Source organism: Arxiozyma heterogenica (genome assembly GCF_036370985.1).
Source record: "Arxiozyma heterogenica strain weizmannii chromosome Unknown scaffold_20, whole genome shotgun sequence".
Lineage (NCBI taxonomy): Eukaryota > Fungi > Ascomycota > Saccharomycetes > Saccharomycetales > Saccharomycetaceae > Arxiozyma > Arxiozyma heterogenica.
The window spans coordinates 274,272-298,708 of record NW_027042673.1 but is presented as its reverse complement, the minus strand read 5'-3'; the positions used below and the strand labels follow the sequence as shown (position 1 = coordinate 298,708).

The 24,437-nt window shown below is 28.7% G+C and overlaps 7 protein-coding genes and 1 non-coding gene across 8 annotated transcripts; 5 read left to right on the top strand and 3 right to left on the bottom strand.

The window, feature by feature from the left end:
• Window positions 1-354: 354 nt before the first annotated feature.
• On the top strand, window positions 355-8,580 carry FMP27 (Fmp27p; the record flags this gene model as incomplete). Its single annotated transcript, XM_064858983.1, has 1 exon — window positions 355-8,580. One exon carries the CDS (start codon window positions 355-357, stop codon window positions 8,578-8,580), a length of 8,226 nt encoding a protein of 2,741 aa, XP_064714199.1.
• A 943-nt stretch (window positions 8,581-9,523) lies between these two features.
• On the top strand, window positions 9,524-10,159 carry RHO1 (Rho family GTPase RHO1; the record flags this gene model as incomplete). Its single annotated transcript, XM_064858982.1, has 1 exon — window positions 9,524-10,159. The coding sequence occupies one exon, from the start codon at window positions 9,524-9,526 to the stop codon at window positions 10,157-10,159; it is 636 nt and encodes a 211-aa protein (XP_064714198.1).
• Window positions 10,160-10,706: 547 nt separating this feature from the next.
• Window positions 10,707-11,210, top strand: NUT2 (mediator complex subunit NUT2; the record flags this gene model as incomplete). Its single annotated transcript, XM_064858981.1, has 1 exon — window positions 10,707-11,210. The coding sequence occupies one exon, from the start codon at window positions 10,707-10,709 to the stop codon at window positions 11,208-11,210; it is 504 nt and encodes a 167-aa protein (XP_064714197.1).
• A 482-nt stretch (window positions 11,211-11,692) lies between these two features.
• On the top strand, window positions 11,693-12,715 carry PDP3 (Pdp3p; the record flags this gene model as incomplete). Its single annotated transcript, XM_064858980.1, has 1 exon — window positions 11,693-12,715. One exon carries the CDS (start codon window positions 11,693-11,695, stop codon window positions 12,713-12,715), a length of 1,023 nt encoding a protein of 340 aa, XP_064714196.1.
• A 1,377-nt stretch (window positions 12,716-14,092) lies between these two features.
• NBP1 (Nbp1p) lies at window positions 14,093-14,926 on the bottom strand (the record flags this gene model as incomplete). Its single annotated transcript, XM_064858979.1, has 1 exon — window positions 14,093-14,926. The coding sequence occupies one exon, from the start codon at window positions 14,924-14,926 to the stop codon at window positions 14,093-14,095; it is 834 nt and encodes a 277-aa protein (XP_064714195.1).
• Window positions 14,927-17,686: 2,760 nt separating this feature from the next.
• On the top strand, window positions 17,687-17,848 carry PWA37_002409 (uncharacterized protein; the record flags this gene model as incomplete). The annotated part of the gene is made up of 1 exon (XM_064858978.1): window positions 17,687-17,848. The coding sequence occupies one exon, from the start codon at window positions 17,687-17,689 to the stop codon at window positions 17,846-17,848; it is 162 nt and encodes a 53-aa protein (XP_064714194.1).
• A 1,065-nt stretch (window positions 17,849-18,913) lies between these two features.
• Window positions 18,914-20,101, bottom strand: PWA37_002408 (uncharacterized protein; the record flags this gene model as incomplete). Its single annotated transcript, XM_064858977.1, has 1 exon — window positions 18,914-20,101. The coding sequence occupies one exon, from the start codon at window positions 20,099-20,101 to the stop codon at window positions 18,914-18,916; it is 1,188 nt and encodes a 395-aa protein (XP_064714193.1).
• Window positions 20,102-23,731: 3,630 nt separating this feature from the next.
• On the bottom strand, window positions 23,732-23,814 carry PWA37_002407. The gene has a single exon. It is a non-coding gene; the product is annotated as a tRNA-Leu (tRNA).
• Window positions 23,815-24,437: the final 623 nt, after the last annotated feature.

The window sequence follows — 24,437 nt, the reverse complement described above, 5'->3', positions numbered from 1 at the left end:
ATCTTTAACACAAACAATAAATTGTACTATGTCATAACTGCATCGGATTTTACACTTCTTTAAATCTCAGTGTTATATCCAGGTAATACGCCATTATATACATACACATATAAATATATAGATATATTTGTGTGTATATTTGTATATGTATGCATGTTTGCTACCAATAATTTAACTATGCCATAATTACAGTAGCTTCTCTGTACTATACATATTACTATTGAACATAATAAAACCAACAAACGGGATTAAACTAAAAGAAAGAAAATTTTAACTATTACTATTTTGCCTACATATCTACAAATATATATATATATATTCCAAATTGTAACTGCATATTCAATTCACTGTCTCATGAAATATTTCCTTAATATTCTGTCATTTTTGGTTTTAATACCAAAATGGCTATGGATAATATTAATCCTGTTACCAAGTCTCAAATACCTTCTTTATATCTTAACTGGTATTAATATAACGTATTTTAATCCAATAAAATTTAAATTCGGGTTTGTTTACAAAGATATTATTGAAGTTAAAAATATTCAAATAATTTTGTTACAAAGGAAAATTGTGGTTAGTGGTTTGAATATCAATAAACTTCCACATAATAATGATAATAATAAGCTTGCACCTAAAATTAAATTATTTGATGTGGGAAATGATGATATAGTACCCAAGACAAAAAAATTGATTAATGAAATTATGGTACCTCAGTGGGTAACAAACCATTATACCATACTGAAATTTTTGTTTGATGATTTCAGATTGGCATTGAATCATATATATGTCAAAGAATCAAATTTTAACCTGGTAGTGCTTCTTTTTATAATTACATTTTCTGAAACAAAATTATCTACTAACTCCACTACTACCACAAATAAAATTAGTCAAGATAAAACAGTTTGTTTTGATATTTTAATTAGAGGTGCAAATTTGGATAATGAAAATGTTTGTACTGAATTATATTTAACGTTGAAGAATAAATTATTCTTTCAACCTATAAAGGGTTCTAATAAATCCATTATAGCTTTTAATGACACTATCTTAGATATGAAATTTGGAAAATTGTTGTTGCCAATGAAACTTTTGAACTCTTTAAAAAAGGACGATACTACTGAAAATAATAGAATATGTAAACCTGCTTTAAAAGTTGAAAAGAAAGTATTACAAATAATTCAAAAATTAACAGAAATATACACATTTACATCTTTGATTGAAGAAATTAATATAACTATGGATAGATTGATTATGAAGGATTATGGTTTAACTACTAATAAAAGAATTATAGAAGTTAACAATTTTTTAAGTTACCATATATGTGCTTCCAATTTAACATTTAATATGTCTCGTTTCAAGCCCGGAATGCCTGGTTATCAATTGATTTTCAAAGATAACGATACCCCATTAAAACTAAGTTTGACTTTATCTCGCTTTAATATTTGTTTATGTATGAAAAGACAATCTGCTGCTGATAGAAAATTAGTAAAATTCCTTGAAATTCCAAGTATCTATTTGTTCGGTGAAACCAACATTTTCTCTCAAAAATTTAAACATGATTATGGCAATACAATTGAAAACGGTATTTTGAATTTAAAGGGTAATATATCATCACCAACTTTTGAAATTGATATTATAAATCTATCATTTTTGAAATCATTTAAAAAGAACATTAAAGTTTTTAAACAAGTTTTTGATGACCCAGTTAAAGTTACTTGTGGTGATGATAAAACCAAATCATATCAGAGAAATATCATGCTTTCATTTTTCAAAAGTTTCTTACCTTTAATTAATATGAAAATTACTGTTGATGAACCTCGTTTTATCATTAATGATAATGAAGATGTAATAATTATGCGGCTTTGCACTCTATTGATTATTGGCACCTCAAGCAGAACTCTTTGTGATTCTGAAGGAAATTGCAAAGAGATTCCATTAATCAGTAATAACGATATTCACATATATAAAGAAGATGCAATTGTCTATGAATCTCATCTAAATTTCGAACTATTAGAGTTGCAGATGCAACATCAGGTTAGAGGTAAGTCATATAAAAACATTTTTTTCAGACTCAAGAGTTTGACTTTACAAGACTATATTAAGATGAATCCACAACATATCATTGCATTATCAGGTACATTGGATGGTTTAGATATAGATTTATCTGAATTACCCACTATGGTCATGTTGAATCAAATTGTCAAAAAATTAGATTGTCAAATGGCAAATGTGGAGCGTAACTATTTTAAACTATTATATGAGAAATTTGCCTCCAAGATAAAAACTTCTGAAGACAAATGTTCTTTGCTAAGTAGAACCTTTGAAGAGGAAGCTATTGACCCTGGTTCATTTTTATTTCAAGCTTTACCTCAATTTTTTGATTATTTTAAGATCGACATAAAAAGTTTTAAAATTTTACTAGGGGCTCGGTCTGTTTTTATGCCTCCTGATGTTTTTTCATCAATTGAATCGCAAAGTTCACATGATTTAGTGGATGGTAGATTAAGAAAATTCTGCGTCACAATGAACCAATTGGAAATGGCTCTTTCAGGGAATTATACACAGTGGAAAAATAAATATGACAATACATATATTGGTATGGTTAAAAGTGGAGAAATATCAACGTATAGACACTATGATACTGATTCGTTGGATGATATTTCTACTAATGAATCAACAGAAGTCGGTTATTTATGGTCGTTTAATATATTAGTTGATGACATCACATGTACGGTTATAGGTGATGCACCAGATTCAACAAATGAATTGACTGCTAGAACTGTTTCTAGATTGTCTGTCTTATCTGTAATGGTTTATCCAAGTGTTGAAGGATTTGAAACTAACCAATCTAAAAAAATTATTGTACAAATTAGCAATAAAAAAGTGAAGTCTGTACTATCTTTAATGAATATTTTTCTTGTAATTTCGGGTATTCATACATTACATCAAATTTTCCGTATTTCATGTGTTAAAAGTAATCACGAGTCTCTGGCTAAAAAATATCTAATGGCTATTGCTCAAAGCCAAAAAAAATCATGTTTGAGGTTAATAAAGTGGAAAGATATATCGTCCTATCTTGACATTACATTTGGTTCAGAAACATTTAATCAAATACTGTCGTTTCCAAATGGATTAAGGGCAAAAATTGAATTATTTGCATTTTTTATGAATATTAAAAATATAAACAATATTGAACTTACTGGTGAATATTTAAGAATGTGTGTTGAATCGCCAACCATACCTTCTTTATGGGAAAGATTTATATTGATCAATAAGTTTTTAGTAAAGACAAAGATTAATGAATTAAAGGCACAAAGAGATATGACTTATGAAAAAGCTGTTTTTTCTTCTCCATCCATACTTCTTCAAAATGAATCCTGGCATTTGTCTGTACCACACAGTTTTGAACTTCATAAATTGATTGATAATTTTTCTACCGTAATTAAAACTCTAAGGCAAATGGTATATAGTTTTAAGACTTCCAAAAATAATCTAGTAATTTTTCCAAGTGAAACATCAGGTAATGCTGTGCCAAAAATTAAATTAAAATCCAATAGGTATATAATGAGTATTATGGATGATCCTTTTGAAGCGGAATTAAATATGATTTTCCAAATAGGCTTACAAGAACAAAGAGAGAGGTTAGTAAAAATACGCGAATTTGATGATTTATCATTAAAAAAGTTGAGAACACTTTATACCATAGATACTAAAAGAGATGAAACGGTTAGTGAAGTAATTAAAAAAAAAAGATTACAAATACTTAACTATAATCGTGCAAATGGACAAAAGAAAACTTTTAATGAACCGTTGATCAAGACATCATTTAATATTGATGGAAAAGCTAACGATAGGCGGACTAATTTGCTAGGAGCCATAACAGAGGAAATCGAACAATATTATGACAAACTTCAGGCAAATATATCTACATCATGGATTAGGAGAATACAATCCTTTCGTTATAAAGAAAAAGCATTATTTGAAAAAAATTTCTCATTTATATGGGGAAATATCGACTACAGTGTACTTCCACAAAATGTGTCTCAAAAATTATTGGATTTCTCGACTTATCCCTTTTTATCAACATTAATTATGGAAGATATTAATGTTGATATATGTAGACCTTCCTGTGGAATGGAAAACATTTCAAATTTTATCTATAATGTTGGTAAGGGAGTCCCTAAAGACACAAAGTATTCAATCATGATTCCTTTTAATATCAATGCATGTTTTTCTGAAATTAGATGGCATATGCGTGATTATCCATTGCCGTTTATTAATATTCCACCTTTGTTACCTAGTCAATCTCGAGAAAAATGCACTTTGCAAATTGCAGGTGATATAATTATTGCAGAAGATATGATTCAATCAGATCATGAATTGAGGACAATCTTCGTTCCATTAGTTCCTTCCATTGTTATGGAAAATACAGACGAATATTATTCATTGAAAGTTCCAAGAACTGTGACCAGTATCAAATTTTTTACTGATTTAAAATTTAATATTTACACAAAAGAAACGACACAGGTACAAGTAGGTGGTTCATACCAACCTGCAATTCAACAAACAATGCAATGCTTAGAAAATATTTCGAAACCACCGTTAGACCCTTCAAAAAAAACAGGGTTTTGGGATAAAATTAGATACTTGTTTCATGGAAGAATTCAAATTTCATGGCCTTGTGGTGGTCATTTTGAGGTTGTTATGAAAGGTAGTAAAAGTCCATATAAGATTGGTGGGGATGATGCAGGTTTTGTTTTAGGATTTGGAGGAAATGTTGTGTTAAATGTTAATAAGAAAGAAGACCCAAAAGAATTCTTATCATGCACAGCTGACCAGCTGTATTTTGGTATTCCAAACTTCTTTGCAAAGCCTCTACTTGTCTGGTTTAAACCTTCAACTAATAAAATATTTATCCCAAGCCAGGAAAATACTAACATGCAAAGATTTGCATCATATTATTATATGTTTGATTTAAGAAAGAAAAAGGATGAAATAATGCAGATCAATGCTTTTAAGGATGCATATATAGAAAAGACGGCTATTAAATTAACAGGTGGAATCATCTTTAACTTGGGAATGGTTTTTGAACGTATGGTTGGAAGCACATCTTTCAATAATAGAACTTTTGATTCAAAGCCTCATTATGACATTAGATTGACCAATCCTATCTATGTTGCAAATTTAGAGCAACATGACTCTTATGCTGGATTCAGAAGTGAATTCATTCACATGTCTTTTACTTTATTATCGAAAACAGATTCTGCTTATAATGCTATGCAACTAAGTCCTGCAACGTTAGACATTTTTTTTAAATGGTGGAAAACTTTTTCAGGCAATTTTCCTGTTAGACGTGGGAAATTGTTTAATATTCAAAACAATGCTCCAAAGTTCGGGGAACACATATATAGTATTTCTTATCATACAGATACTAGACCTTTGTTTATTTCATACATGGTTCATAATGTTGATGCAGATCGTGTTTTAAGAAAAAATTTTTTAAGCTCTATTGAATATGTTGGGTTAAAAGGCAAGACAGGCCAGTTTGTTATGGATTTACATCAAAGGAAGGAACTTTTGACAACTTATAATCCTACATTAGGTGTCAGAAAGAGAATAAAAAAGTTAAAATTTCATGAAGGTAAAATTATTATGAATAATATCGACGTTCGTACCGTACATGGTAAATTCCGCAGATTGCAATATATTGAAGAAAAAGAAGATGCAAAATATGACATATTTGATAATGATATGGCATGGATTGATCTCACTGATTTCCAAGAACCGTTTTTTGTTGATATTTACAAGTACTTACCATACATTTATGTCAGGCCATTTGTATTTGCTCCTAATTTCATGTATGACAAATCAGCAAGTTTTGGCGATTCATATCAGTTGGATCCAGTCACATATAAGCCAATTAAACCATTTATTAACTCTGTCTCACATAATTGTGTTTTAAATGAAGAGATGGGAATAACTACAAATATGATTATAACAAGAATTCAAAGCTTGAAAAAATATAAAACAACTGTTGAGAAACAATTGTCTGTAACAACAGATACTGACAAGAAACAAAACTATGGAAATTTATTGCAAAGGGTACAAATTGGTTTAAAGAACTTAGAGTTATTGGCAGATGATTTTAATACATTATGCAACAAACGTCATGGTGCGTTAGAGGATGGTAGGGCATATAATATTAGAAGTATGCAAATACTTGATAGATCCATTAAATCAAAAAGTTTATTTGATAATAGATTTTATATTTATCATATGCTATTAAAGTGGAATGAAAACATTAGAAATGTGTTATTGAAATTTTTCCATTATTTAACTTTAGCTAATGGATTTACCTCATTGTCATCTAGAAAAAGCTTTAGAATGTTTGAAGATCTAATTAAACAGAAAATATATGAGAAAGAAAAAGAAGAGAAGACTAATGATGAATCAACTTTCAATAAATCTGCAAATAGCATAAATACAATAAATGGAGAATCTAACGAATCCTTTTCCTTTTCTGGCAAGCGTAAATCTGATGAAGATCAAGCGTTTGATATTAATTATAATGATGACCTTGATTTGACCGAAAATTGTATTAAATTACTTGAAGATAAAATTCTTCATTTACCCGAGACTGTTGACGGAATTATTCATAGGAACAATTTTATTCAATTTGTTATTCCACAAGTTCAGTTAACCACTGAGGAGGACCCTGATTCATGTATTATTGTTACTGCACCAAATATTATTAATAAAATGATATCCTTTGAACCGAAGAACGATGATGTGAATATTTATTATGAAGAGAGGTTTTTGAAAAGATTTGGTTGTATTGTTAATAATGCAAACATTTTTGTATTGGATAGAAAGAAATATAAAGATAAGTCTGCCTTATTTTTTGATTTGAATTCGTATGGTCAAGTTAAGGGTGCTGAGTGGCCACCATGGTTAGGTGTTGAGTTAACCTTTCAAAACGATCTATTAAGTGAGGCTAAAGTAATTAGTGATGTTACTACAGTGGTGCAATCACAAACACTTTTACCTCTTTCTAATAATTATGAAAAAATTAGGAAGTCATTAGAGGATAAATTAACCATCCATTTGCCACGCGTTTTCTTAACGATTACATCAAAGAATTTTTCGATATTGTACAAAATATATCGAAATTTAACCAATTATGAAGAACCAGAAAAGAAAGAATTAAATAGCCAAATCGATAAAATGGCTATTGGATTTAATTTTAATAATTACGAAACGATACTTGAATCGGTGAAATTACTTTATGATAATTATGATATATTGACATGTTTGGAAAAAGAGTTTTCATTTAGAAGACATACTTTGGATGATATATCGAGTATTGATTTTTCTAATATTCACAACGAAAGAAAGAATCATTTATTAAGGTTATATATGTTGTATCAAGTATTGGAGACTGGGAAGACAGGGAGTAAAATTACTAATTATGATGAAGATAAATGGCATATTCTAAGGGTTAAAATCAATGAAATTCGTTTAAAATTATTAGACAATAATAGAAACGATTTTATTGATATTAATGTTAATAAATTGATATTTAAGAAATCCGATAATATTAATGGATTGGTGAAAAATCAGATATATGTTGAGACTATGGAGGTTTTGACATTGGAAAATAATTCTAAGTATGAGTATTTGTTGAGACCATACGAGCACAATAAAATATTGAAGACATGTAAACTTACATTAAAAGGATGTGTTAAGAATGAGTTACAGAGAGAACGAATTGATAATCCATTGGTAAATATTGTGTGGGAATATGAAACCCCAGTGGGTGGTATTAAAGTTATCAATAATGTTAATGTATTATTATCTGCTTTAAAGATCCAGATAGAGGATGAGATGGTCACAAAGGTAGTGGCATGGTTAAATATTAATAGTATTAGTGACGGATTGAAGGAATTACGTGGTAAAGATGTCACAGTAGATGATAATAACTTAGATAAGAAATTTATTGAGTGGAACCAAAAGGATGACACAAGATTTGTCAATAAGGGAGTGAATATTACACAATTGCGACAAGAAAATGGATTAAACACCGAACTGGATGAAATGGTGGAAAGGTCAATGAATTATATGATTATTGAGAAGTTAGTTGTTAATCAGTTTAAGTTAAACATATCGTATCATGGGCATGGTAAGAAACGACTAATCAATGTGACAGACTTTTTGTTTACATTCCCAAAAGTAATGTTTGAGAATGAAGTTATGAAATTCATTGATATAATCCATGTTTTAAGAAAAACACTCATACGCGTTATATTGAAACACACGGGTAAATTTTTAGGTACTAAACTGAAACGACGTCCAACTTCTAAATTAATTACTGCTAGTGATGGAAAGAAATCGATACAATCAAAAATTCCAAGTACATCCACATTGGGAGATAATTCATCATCACTTGCACCTTCTGCTATTACTGGAACTACTGCAAGTACTAGTACTATTACTGAAGTAACCCCTTCTAATATAAAAGATGTTCGAGAAGAAGAAAGAAATAATAAGAAAGGAATGGCTGAAAGTAAGTTAGCAGAAATCTGAAAAATATACAAAAAAAAAAAAAAAAAAATACAGATAATGTTCAGTATACTTTTTTGAATGCTGATCGCACATAATTGGAATGACATTATTAAATAGGAATACTTTTATACGTATGTATATTGTACATTGAGATGTGAGATATAACAAAAGATATATTGCTTGAATGCTGCCTAGCAGATTGTGTGTCATTTTATTTTTAGAACAATTTCCTCGTCTCTAAAAGCCTGAAGAGGGCTGAGCAACAAAAAAAATTTCTTTTCATTTTTTTTATCTTCGGTTTTTATTGGCATTTTGTGTCACAACACACGAACACGTAAAACCCGAAAGATAGAGGGCTAGGGACACAAACAAAAACAAAAATAAAAACTTTTTTTTTCCTATTTTTATTTTTATTTTTATTTTTCTGTTCGTTTGTTTGTTCCTTTTTTTTTTTTCTTTCACAAGAACCATTTGTAACTCTTGGTTGGGTTGATTTCAAAAATATTGGCTAGATATGGTGTTGTTAATGCTGTGTTAACCCTTTGAAGTTCTTTGATTTTGTTTCACATTTAGTTCCCTATCTGCTTTGATTGATTTGCTTATTAATCGACGTTTGTTGTACTATTTATTGCTTTAAATTAATAGGAAGAAAACATATACATAGAATAAACAAATAAAGACAACAAGGGATAATAGTTAAGGATTGGTCCATATTGTAAGGTGAATTTAGTCATTAGATCCTTTTTAATCCTCTTTTTTCTTTTATTTTTTGGTCTATTTTTTTTGTCTAAACACTGCTAATTTAATTATATTCAGTTTTATTCTCCATTTGTAACTACTTGTCAAATAATAGAAGTGTTAGAAATTTATAAGTATTAACGCAATATTATATCATTAATTTAGCAATAATAAATCAACAATACATCAATAATAATAATAATAATAATAATAATAATAATAAAATATGTCACAACAAGTTGGAAACAGTATTAGAAGAAAATTGGTTATAGTAGGTGATGGTGCTTGTGGTAAAACATGTCTTTTGATTGTATTTTCCAAGGGTCAATTCCCTGAAGTTTATGTCCCAACAGTTTTTGAAAATTATGTTGCAGATGTAGAAGTGGATGGTCGTCGTGTTGAATTGGCTTTATGGGATACTGCAGGTCAAGAAGATTATGATAGATTAAGACCATTATCTTACCCTGATTCCAATGTTGTGTTGATTTGTTTTTCTATTGATTTGCCAGATTCTTTGGAAAACGTTCAAGAAAAGTGGATTGCAGAAGTTTTACATTTTTGCCAAGGTGTACCTATTATCCTTGTTGGTTGTAAAGTAGATCTAAGAAATGATCCTCAAACTATAGAGACTCTAAGAGAAGCTGGATTACAGCCTGTAACATCAGCTGACGGTCAATCTGTAGCCGATCAAATCGGTGCTACTGGTTACTATGAATGTTCTGCAAAGACAGGTTATGGTGTTAGAGAAGTCTTTGAGGCTGCTACAAGAGCTTCCCTAATGGGGAAGTCTAAGAATAATGGAAAGGCAAGAAAATCTAATAACGGTGATAAAAAGAAGAAGAAGAAATGTGTTTTATTATAAGATATGAAAAGTGATTAGGTTTTTAATTGATTTATTAATTGATTGGTTGTTGTTATTTTTTTTTATCTATCTCTTCTATCTCATCATCTTTTTTTTTTTCCTTTTCATTCTCTTTTTTGATTGATTTGAGTTGAGTTATTTAAAAAAAAATTTTTTTTTATTATTTTTTATTTTATATATATGTATATGCTTATGTATATATTTCTAATTGATTTTATCTATATTTTCATTTACACAAATATTTTTGTATATACATGTATATATATTTGGGTATAGATGTATAAATATGTTCCTATTTCTTTTATGATTTTTTTTCTATTTTTCCATTTTTTTTTTTATTTGTTTACTATTTTTTTTTTTTCATTTGGAAAGATTTCTTCTATTTGAAATCCTTTGGATTGAAGAATAAACTGGAGTTCATTGAAAAAGGGCGTTGATATGTATGCCACATTGTTTTGATTGGTGAACCAAGGTGGCTGTTTCATTAAACAAGACGGTTTATACAAGGGATAACTGTGAAGAGATCTATTTGTTCGTTTGGCAAACAATGAATACTAACACTTTGCAAAAAGATAATACCAACCAAAATGATGTGAATAAAGACGTTGATTTACATAAATTACATGAAGAGTTAAGTCAATCAGAACAGCAAATAACAGCAATTATAGAATCATTTATAGAATTGGGTGTATCGATATATGATTTCCCTGGTACGCCAGAAGCTACTCAGGGAATGATCACTAATTTGAAACGTAATGTGGACCGTCTTTTCAAACTAAATCAGGTCTCGAATGATCCGGAGTCCACTTTACAAAAAGTTAGTATTCCATTCGAAGTGGTTCAGTACATTGAGGATGGACGAAATCCTGATATTTATACAAGAGAATTCGTAGAAGCTATCAGAAGATCGAATCAATATCAAAGGGCCAAGATGCATGGGTTGAAACTGTTAAGAGACTCATTGGCAGAGAAAATCAGTGAAGAATTTCCTGATTTGGAGTCGACTGTCCAAGATATTCTGCAGAGAACTAATCTACAAAAAGAAGAATAGAGATAAGAAGAGTATTAGTGATGATAAAATTTCTTTTTGCTTTTTCTTTTTCTTTTTTTTTCTTTTACCTTTATCAGAATTATTGATTTAATTCATTTTCATAAGGTCACTTAAATAATAATAATAATGATAATAACAGCGATAATATCAAATAATAGTAATAACAAGGATAACATGAATACGATACATAAACCGTGGCGGAATAATGGCGCAATATATGCGGAATCTTCGAGATTCTGTGCTTGTTCCTTTTTTTTTTTTTGGGTCTGCTAAAAAAAAAAAAAAGAAAAAAAATTCGAAATTGTTAGAAAAGACAGATATGAAAATATGAAGGAAGTACAAAAAGAGATTTGCATAGGGAGATTTTCTTTTAAAAATTTCTGTCTCTGTGCAGTTTGTTTTTATTTTGAAGCCTCAGTAATTCGGTCCTTTCTGAATCTGATAATGTTCGTGTGCCTCTTAGGATTTTGAGTATTGATATCATGACCAGTCATAAAGATAAAAGAGCTAAGCACAATAGTAATAATAATAGTCATGCTAATGTTAATGTTAATGCCAATATTAATAATTGGAAAACTGGAGACTTGGTGCTTTGTAAAGTTGGATCTTTTCCACCATGGCCTGCTGTGATCTTTCCCCAAAGATTCCTTAGAAATGACGTTTATAAGAAAAAAAAACCTGAAAGAATTGCTGTTTCCTTTTTCAATGATCCAACATATTACTGGGAATTCCCGCATAAACTGACGGCATTGACGCCAAAATTAATAGATTCTACTCTGAAAAATAATAGTAATGCCAATTCTATGAATGATGCATTGTTCATTGCTTATAAAGAAGCTAAAAAATATATTGACTTAGAATCCTTTATCACGGCAAAATTTATACAAGAAGATAGATTAAATGATTATTCTGATGAAATTGACCTGAATGGTCCTCTTATAAATGGGGAAGACCCATTTATTACAAAAGAAATGTTAACAGAAAAACAGAATGATAGTAGTAATAGCTATAATGATAATGATAAATTTGATAATAAAGGTGAAGAAGATGGTGGAGAATTTTCAACTAAAAATAGAAATTCGAGACTTAAATTAGATCATAATGGTATAGCAAATATAAAATCAAAGACTACTACCACTAAAAAGAGATCACATTCAAAATTAGATATATCAAGACAAACTGAAATTGCATCTTTGTTTCGACGCAGAATTCAAGCAAATTTGATACAAAGAGATGAACCTCCAACTATTGAAGGAATCGAAGAGTCTCATAAATTACTAAACAAAATATACGAAAATCTGGATACAGAACCCCCATTTTTTGATTTGAATACTTTAAGAAAAACAAAATTACATAAATTATTAAGAGTGATTGTTAATAATTATAAATTAGAAGAATTTCACCAAATTTGTAAAGATATCTTAGCTCATTGGGCTACAATGATAATTCAATTAAAGAAAGAAAGGGAGGAAGCAAAGAAAATAGGAAAAAAAACTATTCTGTAAATAATAACAAAAACAATAGTCATACTAATAATTTTTCTATAACCAAAAACAAATAGCATTTTTATTAGTTTATATGCTAGTAATATTTTAATTTGATTTTCGTTTTGCAGTGCAGTAATATTTTTAAAAAAGAATTATTTCTCTTTTGTTTTATTTTTTTTTAGTGCCTTTTCCCATTTGTTATTAATATTTCTTTCTCCACTCTTTTTTTTCTTCACATTAATATTCATTTCAAGATACTTGAATCTATACATGGCTGAATAGCTGAACATATATATATATAGAAATGTAGATAGATTGGTATATTATGATTTATCGTTTGTTTGTTTTTTTCCGCGTTCTTACTCGAAAACTCCACGCATTTAAACTAACTTTTGAATATACTAATGTTATTTGAATAGTTTTATATTTTTGCTTATCACATATCGTTTACAGTTCTTATGTAATTGTCTTTGTGATAAAAAAGTGATGCATAGCTTAGAAAAAGGTATCTATATTTGAAGATAAAATAAACAAAAAAAAAGTAAAGTAGTGAAATTTTTTTGTGAGTGCCCTTGATATTAATACCTTAACAGATAATAATTAGTAGTTCAACATTTGGTGTTATACATGTACGTTGGTCTTTGTTAGAAGACATATCATTAACTATGTTTAGAGTTTTTTAAAAAAATAGATGAAAACTATTGAAAATGTCATTCAACATAGATAATTATTCATCTAATATAACAAAAGTAATAAATATTTCAAAATTTTGATTATATGAACACATACTTAAACGATTTAGTTTAGTCTGTATCATTACCAAAGTACCCTTATGTGTCGGAAAGAATCTTTTTTTTCTGTTCATGTATAACAGTGATTACATAACATTTATTACAACATGAGGAATCGTAAAATATAGTAATCTTTTAAAAGATTCTGATTGAATTTTATTAGTTCATGATTGAATTTGAGGCAATAGTTCGAGTATGAACAAACACTTAATAACAATTGACAATAATTTCAAGGACAATGAAAAAATTTTGAATCATGTAATAAATAGGAATCCAATAGATGATATTTGTGATGAAATGATTGTTACTATTAAAAGTGAACCAAAGATTATCACACTCATGATTAAGGCATTAAATTATTATAAAGATTATTTGTTGAGAGGAGATCTAGACGCTAATGTCTTTTTTTTTATTTTAGAGAATAAAGCACCAGTACGTGAGGTTAGAACATTATCATATATGATTCTTGATAGTCATAATGACAATGATATACACCATTGAAATTGTGGGTGTTAGAAAAGAAAGACTTAATATTACAATACATATAAGATATATGTTTTTATGTACCTTTTTTTTGAAAAGCGTATGTTACTGGATCATTTGATTACCTGGAATACTGTGAATAATCGACTTGAACCGGAGAAAATGATTTACTTCTTTCTTCTATAATATTATCAATAGGATAGTATTTGTCTATATTATGATTAGTTTTATACATTTTATTAATATCATTAGAATTTGTATTTGGTATACTTGGTATTGTATCTCTGTTAATAAAATTAGTATGTTTTTGTAGAAATTTTAATTCTTTTTTTAGGATTCTTAGTTCAGATTCTCGTTGCAGTAATTCTTTCTTCAGTCTTTTATTTTGTCTTTGTAATAATAGAATCTTGTCATTATTTAATTCAGAGTCGTTAAAACTTGCATAAGAATAAGACTGGTCTTTCTCTTTCCTCAGTAAAGATCTCTTCAATGCATTTAACTGTCTTCGATCATAATCTCTTTCTGCCAACTTTTTTTTAAAAGATCTACTTTGTCTAATTCTTTCTCGTATTATTTTATTTCTATTAATATAACTGCTATCATGAATAGCATTTGAATTATTTGATAATAAACTAAAATTCTCACATGCTACCCTCATATTGGTGATGTTTTCTGCATCATTAGAAAAGATGAATTTTAAATTTTTAACAAAATGATTCAAAGAATTGCCTATGTTAAGTGTATACAATAAAGAATCTCTAGACTGTTTCAAAGGTACTCTACATTTATTCAAAGATTTTCTGTTTATACGATATCTTTTTATGGAACTAGGTATTCTCCTTTGGAACCTAATTTCATTAAGATTACCATATTCTTTTTTTCTTTTATCTTGTATGGTATTGTCACTTGTGTTAAAAAATTTTTTATACAATCCTTTAATAGCCTCAGGAACCATAACACAATAAATGGTCTTTCTCAACTTTCCATATATGTCTGTTTGATTTACATAGAAACTTCAGCAATGCTATCACTACTTACTGTATCTTGTGCTTTTGTGTATTATCCAAACAGTTTATATTACAGTGCAATTTGAAAGTACTTTGCTGAAATCATTATTTGTGTAACATTCGCTGTTCAAATGTCATTATAGACGATCTTAAAAATTTTTTTTTCGACGACAATATTTTTTTTTTCATATTTATAAAGTTTATAACTGTTTGTTGTACACAACTATTTGTCTATATTTTTCTTTGTATGCAGTACACCTTATTAGTATCGTGCATAAAGGACAGCAGCCAAGAACTGCTTCTTATATTTTATATTCTGGGAGAGTTTTTCTCCCGTAATAGGTCGTCATCTATTACATTCTATGGCTCTCTAGTTTAAAAGATCTAGTAATATCATGGATAGTTATTTTATTTACACTTTCAGATATTTATCTAGTTTTTAAACGTACTGCAAACTAATAAAATTACTCCAACTGATCAGTTAAAGATTCTCGTGGTTAGTAATCACAAAATTGAATCTTTAATTGCTACCTCCAATATTAAGGGTCTAGTATTTTAGTCCCTTAGGCTTCATTGATTTAGCTCACCAAGTTTAGTAATAGTAAGACTCTAAGTACAGCATAGCCAAAGAGATACTATCAATTGCATATTATGAAATCGTCAAGTATTTAACTAAATTAGTTTCCAGCTTCTCAGGGTTTATGACAGATGGATGAAATGTTACATATGCTAGATGGAAAAGCGAATTGCTGAATTTCAGGTATAAAGTTGAATTAGCAAGTCTAACTTTGAGAAAAGTTATTTTAGATAAATTTAAAGAAGGTGAATATTCAGTTAGTTTAATTGAGCAATTAGTAGACTTAATGGGTAAAAGATTTGACACTCGACTAAATTAAGTGTAAGTTTATTTGCAATTACAATCTTTGTGTTCCATTATAGATTTTGAGGAGTTTTTCAAGGCTCTCGCTGAAACATAAAACATGGCTTCTCGAGTTTTTCTTTATTTCTTTTATACTACGACCTTTTCAGTTGTATTATTGCCACTAGAAAGTAGAAGTTTTGTGTTAACAGATGATATTAACCTGATTTTTCCGTAGCATACCTATTTAAATAGAGCTGGATGTTATGTCAGTGACTCAGGTGTATTAGGTATATCTATTAGTGATCTATCAACTAATGATAAAGTGTATCTTAACTTTTTGCCAAAGTCAGTTAGAAACAACAATAAAACTAGATTTAGTGTTGCGTCAATTCGGTGTTTTAGTTGTAATAAAAAATATTATATGGACACATTATATTCTTTTGTAAATAGGCGTAAGACTGGTAACAGATTAACTGCCAAGAGTTTTTCTGCCAGTAGTAAGTCAAAGAACTATGAGAGTGCCGAATTTTAAAAACTGCAAGGACTGTTAAGGACGAAATGGTTAACTATTAAAAAGAATTCAGAGATTTATCTACATGTACAAGAAACAATGAAAATTGACAATCAAGATGTAGTAGTAAATTTTGATTGTGGTACATAACCCAGTTCTTTGTCAGGAATTAATGAACAGATTAAAGTTGCAGATAGTTCAGACAGATGGTTCTTACTAGGTTAAAGACACAGATAAAATCTCAGGAACTATTTGAGCATTTAAAACTGCTGTAGTCTAGTCTAGTTTATATAGCCGGTCAGTGGAGGACTCAGTTTTATATTAGACAACGTCAATCTTAAAGATCTTACCTTTTGAAAGTATGAAAACAATACGCAGACAGGTATCAGAAACTAAACTCTAGAATAAGGTTTAGAAAAGTTTTGATAAGTGTAAATCAGCTAATCCTTTCATTCAGATAAGATAAATTATATTTGACAGTTTTTCATTTAAGAGAGTAGATGTAGAGGTTCAGGACCTTAATATTTGGTTAGTTTTCATTAGAAAAATGAATAAGTTGTTACCTAAAAAGAAGGGGGAAATTAGACAAGCCAGAATACAATCATTAATTCAGTTTCAGAATAATAAGAGGTAAGTAGACAGATTGATAAATTAATTCGTTAAGGTAGAATTTGTCCTAAAATAACTCCATATGGTACTCCTGTGTGGTTTGTAAGTAAAATAGTTCTCATAGATTGTGTTGTGATTTCAGAGAATTAAATTAAACTACTATTAAGGGTTGTTTTTCACGTCGGATTCAATCTGTGTTAACTATCATATTCTGGTTAGCATCGATGTTCAATACTAGAAAGCTTCTACTAGCACATGGAGTCCGTATATTAAAAGAGTAACGCTTTTCTTTTTGAAAAGTGCACTTTTGACATTTTAGATGATTATGCTAGGTGTGTTATGTGAATATATTGGGAAATTTGTTGCTGTTATTTTAGACAACGCTTTGGTATATTCTAAGAATCAGAATTCTTATACATAGCATTACTAGTTAGTATTGGACTAATTTAGAGAGATAAGATCATCTGTTAAAGAGTTAAAGATATATTTGTTTCAGACAACATTAAACGACTAGGACATTATATTAATACATTAAATATTCAGGTTGGCCTGGAATTCAAAGGGAATAATAATACCGTTTTTATATGCAAAATTGATAGTACTTGTGAATCCTATATCAGTTTTAGGGGGTGTTATTAAAATGGTAAGAGTTATAATGAAATAGAAATATTAATTTTCGATAGGTAATCATTAAGGACCATTCTAATTGTAATAAACACTAAGAAGATGTTTTTAAGAACATTTAACACAAATCATGCATTTTTATATGTTGCTTTGAATGGAGGACTTCATATTCTACATTCGCAGAATAATAGAGTTGTTATACTATTAAAGACACCTATGTATGACCTTAAAGAAAATTTTTCAGAACTGCAATTATTTTGTTGAAAGAGTTTAAGGATTACATAGAATTTTGCAATTCTATCTATTCTCCTAGTTTATTCGTATTTAAAGGCGAATTCTTCGTGTTAGCTGCCCACGTCGATGATTATATTATTGCAACTAAAGATGAAGATATCTTAGAAAAATACATGACTATTAAAAAAATAGGTTTGTGTTAAAATAACTGGGTTTTATGATAAACAATCAACTAGAAACAGATATTTTGGGTTTAGACTTAAATTATGATGGAGAAAAAGGAATATTACAATGGAATATAAAAAATTATATTGAGGAAACTATGAGAAATTATGAAAAAGTTATTTCAGTGGAGAGGAAAAATAGAAAAATACCAGTCTTTCAAATATTCATAGTTATAGCATAAATCCAAAAACTAAAACACTGATTATGGATAAATCCACTTTAAAAGGAAAGGTAAAATAACTTACTTGAGTATTAATTGGAAAATTTAATTATATTAGAACATGAGGAGAACTATATATAGAATTTGATTTAGTCAAACTATTACAATTAGTTTTTATTTGTTTATCACAAGGTAATCTAAGGTAGTGAAGAAATTATTGAAATATTTTTACAATAATAGAGATATTGGATTAGCAATAAAAAGAGACAACACAAGTGATTTAATTATTGTGGCAATTATAAATGTATTATTGAAGTCTGAATTTGACTTAAAATCTTGATTTGGTGTTATTTTGTGGGTAGGCAAAAATTTTCATGGTGGACTTTTTAAAAAATCGACTATAGTGTATAGGTCATCAATTTAATCTGGATTAGATACTTCTACTATAGGGGGAAGATCAAGTTGTTTTATTAAAGTGTGAAATAAAGGGAGTATTTAAATATGTAAATCCACATATTAATATTATAACAAATTCAAATCCTGCAGCGAATTAACCGAAATAAGGATATTTTAAATCGAGACCGAAAGTTATTGGACTTGTAATATTTAATCCAGAAAGAAAGCAGGCTTTTATAACTTAATGATGTCTGTCATTAATATGGATGGCGAGAGCTCTAAATTTCATTAATTTCATCTTATTATTTGATTTTTTATCCTAAGTATTTGGATTTTACTTTGAAATAATCTCGTTTTAACCAGTCGAATATTAGTTTAGAGTTGAAAAACCCATGAAAGCAAATGTTCTCTAACCATATTAAAGCACCACATCTTGACTTAAGATCAAATTCAGATGTTGTTGAAGCACCTAAAAGCACTGTAATGTTCAAAATATTTTGAATCTCTTCTCTTTTAAAAACAATCTTCACATCTTTTATTTTATAAACATAATTTAATATCTGTTCTGTTATCTCGATTACCTTTTTATGAGGATATAAAACTAATTGAGCCATTTTACTGACTGCAAATTCTATATCAATTCTTCCTCTAGACCTAATATAGTTCAATTTGCCTATTAATTCTTGTAGATATCTTACTTTCTTTTTACATTCATCTTTCGTCATGATTAAATTATCTTGTTTGGGATTTATTTTAAACTTATCAATATCTGGAATCATCTCGTCTTTCAATTTATCATTTAATATCATTGGATATTCTTTTTCTAATCTCTTTATATAGCTAGTCATGCTTAATGCTATCTCTCCTTTTTTATAATCATAATCTAAATTCATCCCCAGAATATCTGTATTAAGCATAATATCTTTCATTTCACCAACTATTTTTAGTGAGAATTGTTTTTTCAATGCATTTATAAATTCATCTAATTTTTGATCTGTTCTAGTAGCAATTATACAATCATCAACATATGCTGCTATCATGAAATTACCATCCTTTGAAACGAATAATCCAGGTGAGTAAATATCATCATATAAACCCATACCATTTACAGATTCTTTTAAGGTTTCATTCCATCTTTTAGGGCTTTGTTTTAGTCCATACAAAGCCTTTCTTAATGGAGTAACCTTCGTTGCATTTTTTGGGTGTTGCATATACAACTCTTCATTTAAAGCTGCATATAAAAATGCATGGTTAATATCTAACGTCTTTAATTTCATCTTCTTATTGTTAGCAATAATCAATAGAATTCGCAATGAATCAAGACTTAAAATGGATGTTTCAATATCATTATAACTACTGCTTGTTTGTTGATCGCCTCTACAAACAATTCTGGCTTTATAAGTTCCATCTCTCTTAATCGTAAAAATAGAATTTGTTCCTACGATTTTATCCTTTGGTATTTTACTTTTATCTATGGCAATATTTAGATCAATCACTTTCATATTAACTATATTTTTCAACTCTTTATTGGATGCTTTAATAAATTTAACTTTTTCTTTTGGATTTTAATTCTCAGTTATAGTTTGTTTATAAAATGATATTCTGATCTTTCTTTTAAGCACACTTTCTTTCCCCCATGATTTAGGTGTGAACTCTTTTCATCTTCCTTTAGAAGTAATAAAATGAATAAACTTTTCCTTTTTAAAAATCTTCTTAATATTCCTTCTTAATATTAACAAGGTACCTACCATTAATTTCTAATTATTTTCCTCGTTCTTGAACTTGTTACAAGTTATTCTTTTTGTTGTCAAGTTCTCTTTCCTTCTTTTGTTAAGTTTCTATTTTCTATTTCAAGAATTCCTTAATATCATCATTAAATATCTGATATAATTCAGTATTTGTTGATTTGAGTGATGTAGATTATTTCTTCAAAGGATTTGCTGATCAAATTATGATGTTTTAGTTTATGGATGTTTTTCTTTATGGCATAGAGTAAGTTTAAAAACTTTATTATTATTTAATTCTACTTTTAACACTTCTGGTTTGACAACAATATTTCTTTCTGTTTTTTCTTTCTCTTGTCTCATATTAAAGACATTAGTTTCCTACTTTGTTGTATTAAGATCATCCTCTAAAAGTATGTGTTTATTGACTTCTAATTTCTTCTCTGTTGTTAATGTTTGATTAAGTTTATTCATGACATATGTCTCATTAATTTTCGATAAATTTTTAATCATATTTCTATTAAGTTCTTCATGTCCAACACTATTTGCCAACTTACGTTCCATTTACTTATTAGTAGTTTTGTATGGAGTTTGTATTGTTGTTTCCCTGAAAGTCAGGTGTATTGTTCAATTTTGGATACAGTTCATAATTATTATCTTTGTTATTATGATGATGGTTATTTTCTGTCAAAGGTATTCAAAGCAGTAAATTAGCTTGCTCCTCAGTCTTTTAAAAATATTAAACAATTCTCATGTTTATATTTTTATTGCAGAAATTATATTACGAATTTTAGCGCTATTGTTAGATCCTTACACAAGTTTATCGTTGTGAAAACGAATATTAATTGGTTAAAAAATAAAATAAAGTCATTCGTTTAGTTACATATTTAAGTAAGACTTTACAAAACTATGAATTAAATAGGCCAATCAGAAAAAAAGAATTGTTTGCAATAATTCATGCCTTCAGACACTGGAAACATCTTTTGGAGGGTAGATAATTTTAATTATATATGGATTCTAGGTCTTTAGAACCTACTATGAAAAAGTATTGGTTAAATTATAGACCACAGAATTGGGTGCCATTTTGAATGCAGCTCCATTTAATAATCATCTATATTTTAGGAATAATAAGTGTTACTGACAATTTATTCAGAGAAACAATTAAAATATTAATCTTTATAATAGGATCAGTTCAAGCATCAATATCAAAACAAATTGAAGTAGGTTATAAGGACGATCATCATTTGGCACTTAGTATTGAGATTTTAAAAGGAGAAAATAATATCTCGCAGATTAGTGGACTATTATCATCAACTATTGACTACAAAAGATGTTTTTGTGTTACGGCTGTTACAGAGGCATTAGAAATAGATTGGTTATTCCATATAAATTAAGATTAGAGTTATTAAGGATTTGTCACTTTTTGGATATAGCATATTTTTGAGGTGCTAACAGATCATATTAGCTTAGCGTTATCATTAGAAGGGTACGCAAGTTTATGTATTAAAGTTTATTAATTCTTGTCATAGTTATTAAGCCTTGAAGAATTCTCGTTAGCCACTAACTGGTGCTTTTCATCCAATATACACAATAATCACAAGCCTTAAAGCAGTTTACATCGATTTTATGAGTGGTGTGAAAATAGATGGTCCCTTTGAACAAATTATGTTAATTACAGAGAGACTGACTAAATATGCTGTAACTATATCTTTGTCCAAGGGCGTTTCTTCCCTAGAAATTGCAGAAATAATTTTAGCTAAATTTGTATTAGAGTATATTATTCTAGAATTCGTAATCTTAGATTGCAATAAAAAGTTAACAAATTCGTTATTAGAAGATTTTATGTCCAGATTAGATATCGGTATAAATTTCTCCAAAGTAAACAGCTCTCAGGGTGATCGACAAATTGAAAGATTAAACAAGATGTTAGTTAGGTACTTGGATTATATTGTCAAGATGGAACCCAATAAGTCCAAAATTTACAAAATGTTATCTTTATGTGTAGCACCATTAGTCATACTCCACTCTTTATATTGAGAGGTTTATAGGTATCTTTTATTCCATTTGGGATCGTCAAAGGGATGGACTTTCTAAGATAGGTGAATCTAGGAAATTAGGTAGCAGAAAACCAACAATTGAATTCGTAGAAGATGTAGAAGGTCAGTTAGTGTCTATTTGAGATCAAATCACACAAGTTTTGGAGAAACAACCAAAGAATAACAATAAATAATAAATATAATAATAGATTTTGTGACGCTAATCAATGTAATTGTTGAGAACGAGCGCCTGTAGTCATTGGATATATAGTAAACATTCTCAATATTATATTAAACAGATTTAGTATACAAAATTATAATAAAGTTCTTCGGTTTTTTTTATTTATGTATATAATGTATAATGCTAAAATATAGAAGATGAGCAAGGGAAGAAACATGATATGAAAAAAATGTTGGCTTTATATATTTTCATATCTGGTCTATCTCGTTTACGTACGGCACCAAATTTATGATGAAGTTTGCTTACGTCTACTGATAAGCAAACAATACGTTCTCCACTTTTTGCTTATCAATTAATGTTTATTAAAATCTAATTGGTCTATTATTTATTCTAGAACGTTTGATTCCAGCAGTGATAACTGGGTGGTTATGAATTTCTAACAATATTCAATTTAGAATTAGTAATAATAATAACGTATATACTTAATTGTCTATCCTTCTTTTATTCTTGATTACTCACGATTCTTCTTTTGTTGGTCACTCCTACTTTATATGCTTATGCATTTTCTTTATTACCTCTTTATGTTTATGTTAACAAGGTTAATTTGTAAAATTTTTGCAAGTTCCCCGTTTTAGACAATTTTATAAACATATAAAATTAAGAGTAACCAACACAAGTAAAGGAAAGTGACCAAAACAAACTAAGAAAGGAGATGAAATAAAGATGAATAGATATTATGTATATAAATATCTATTTTTTAGTGCTAGTAAATTAGAGATATACATTGATATTATGTCTAAATATATGGAGTTAGTGTATATCTTATATCTATCCAAGTGATTCATTGTTACTATTATCCTTAATGCCGACCGTTATCAGAAATCCATTATTACATAGTTATACTGGGGTATTGTGACATATGAAATCCTGATGTCACTATAAATGATCTTATGAACTCTTTAGTCGACGGCGACATTCTTGTTTTTCTTGTTTATATAACTATGTTTATCTATATATCTGTATATGTCAGTTTACTCTTTATGTAGAGTATAATTTATACATCATATATAGACAACCAACTAAGCTATATTTATCTATTTTAGTGTCTAGAAGAGTATATCTCTCGTAATAGGATTTTCATCTATTGCAGGTATTATAAAAATTGGTGTTCTTGGGTTAAGGGTGTAAAAATGAAGGGTGCGAGGTTCGAACTCGCGCGGACACCGTCCAACAGATCTTAAGTCTGCCGCCTTAGACCACTCGGCCAACCCTCCTTCGCTGCTGTTCCATGTTGTAGAATAGAATAATAACAATTACCATGATTAAAGAATTGGGGTGCAGTTCTAATCCACTAGTGCACCTAAATTAATGTAATAAATTTTAGGGTTTGGATCACTAAGCTCGTTAATATACAAATCTGAATAATTGATCGAGCTCCAGAAAATATATAAAAGGACAACGTTTTCTGGAGATAAAAGATCATCTTCCATAACAGTTTTTTCGTAAATAATCTATATGTTGTACATAAACATAGATAGAAAAAATAAAAAGAAGCAATAAAACCCTTAACCTCTTAGTTATATATAACGTTCTTATATATTTGTTATTGCCCTTACTATTCGTTCAATAGTACTGTTAAAAAAATTGGTCCTAAGTCCAAACTATAACATTCTACGCTGTGGAATAGAATAGTTATAACCATCAAGATTACATAAGATCCTGAATGAATCTAGAACTAATTATTGTATTAATAAGCCATACACGTGCTACAACATTAGATGCTGCATAATAAAAAGATTAGATTACATAAGATTTTGGGAAATCTAGAATTTACCTATTGTTTTAATAAGTTCCACGTGTATTACTAATCACCATGACTAGAGAACTGGGGTGCAGT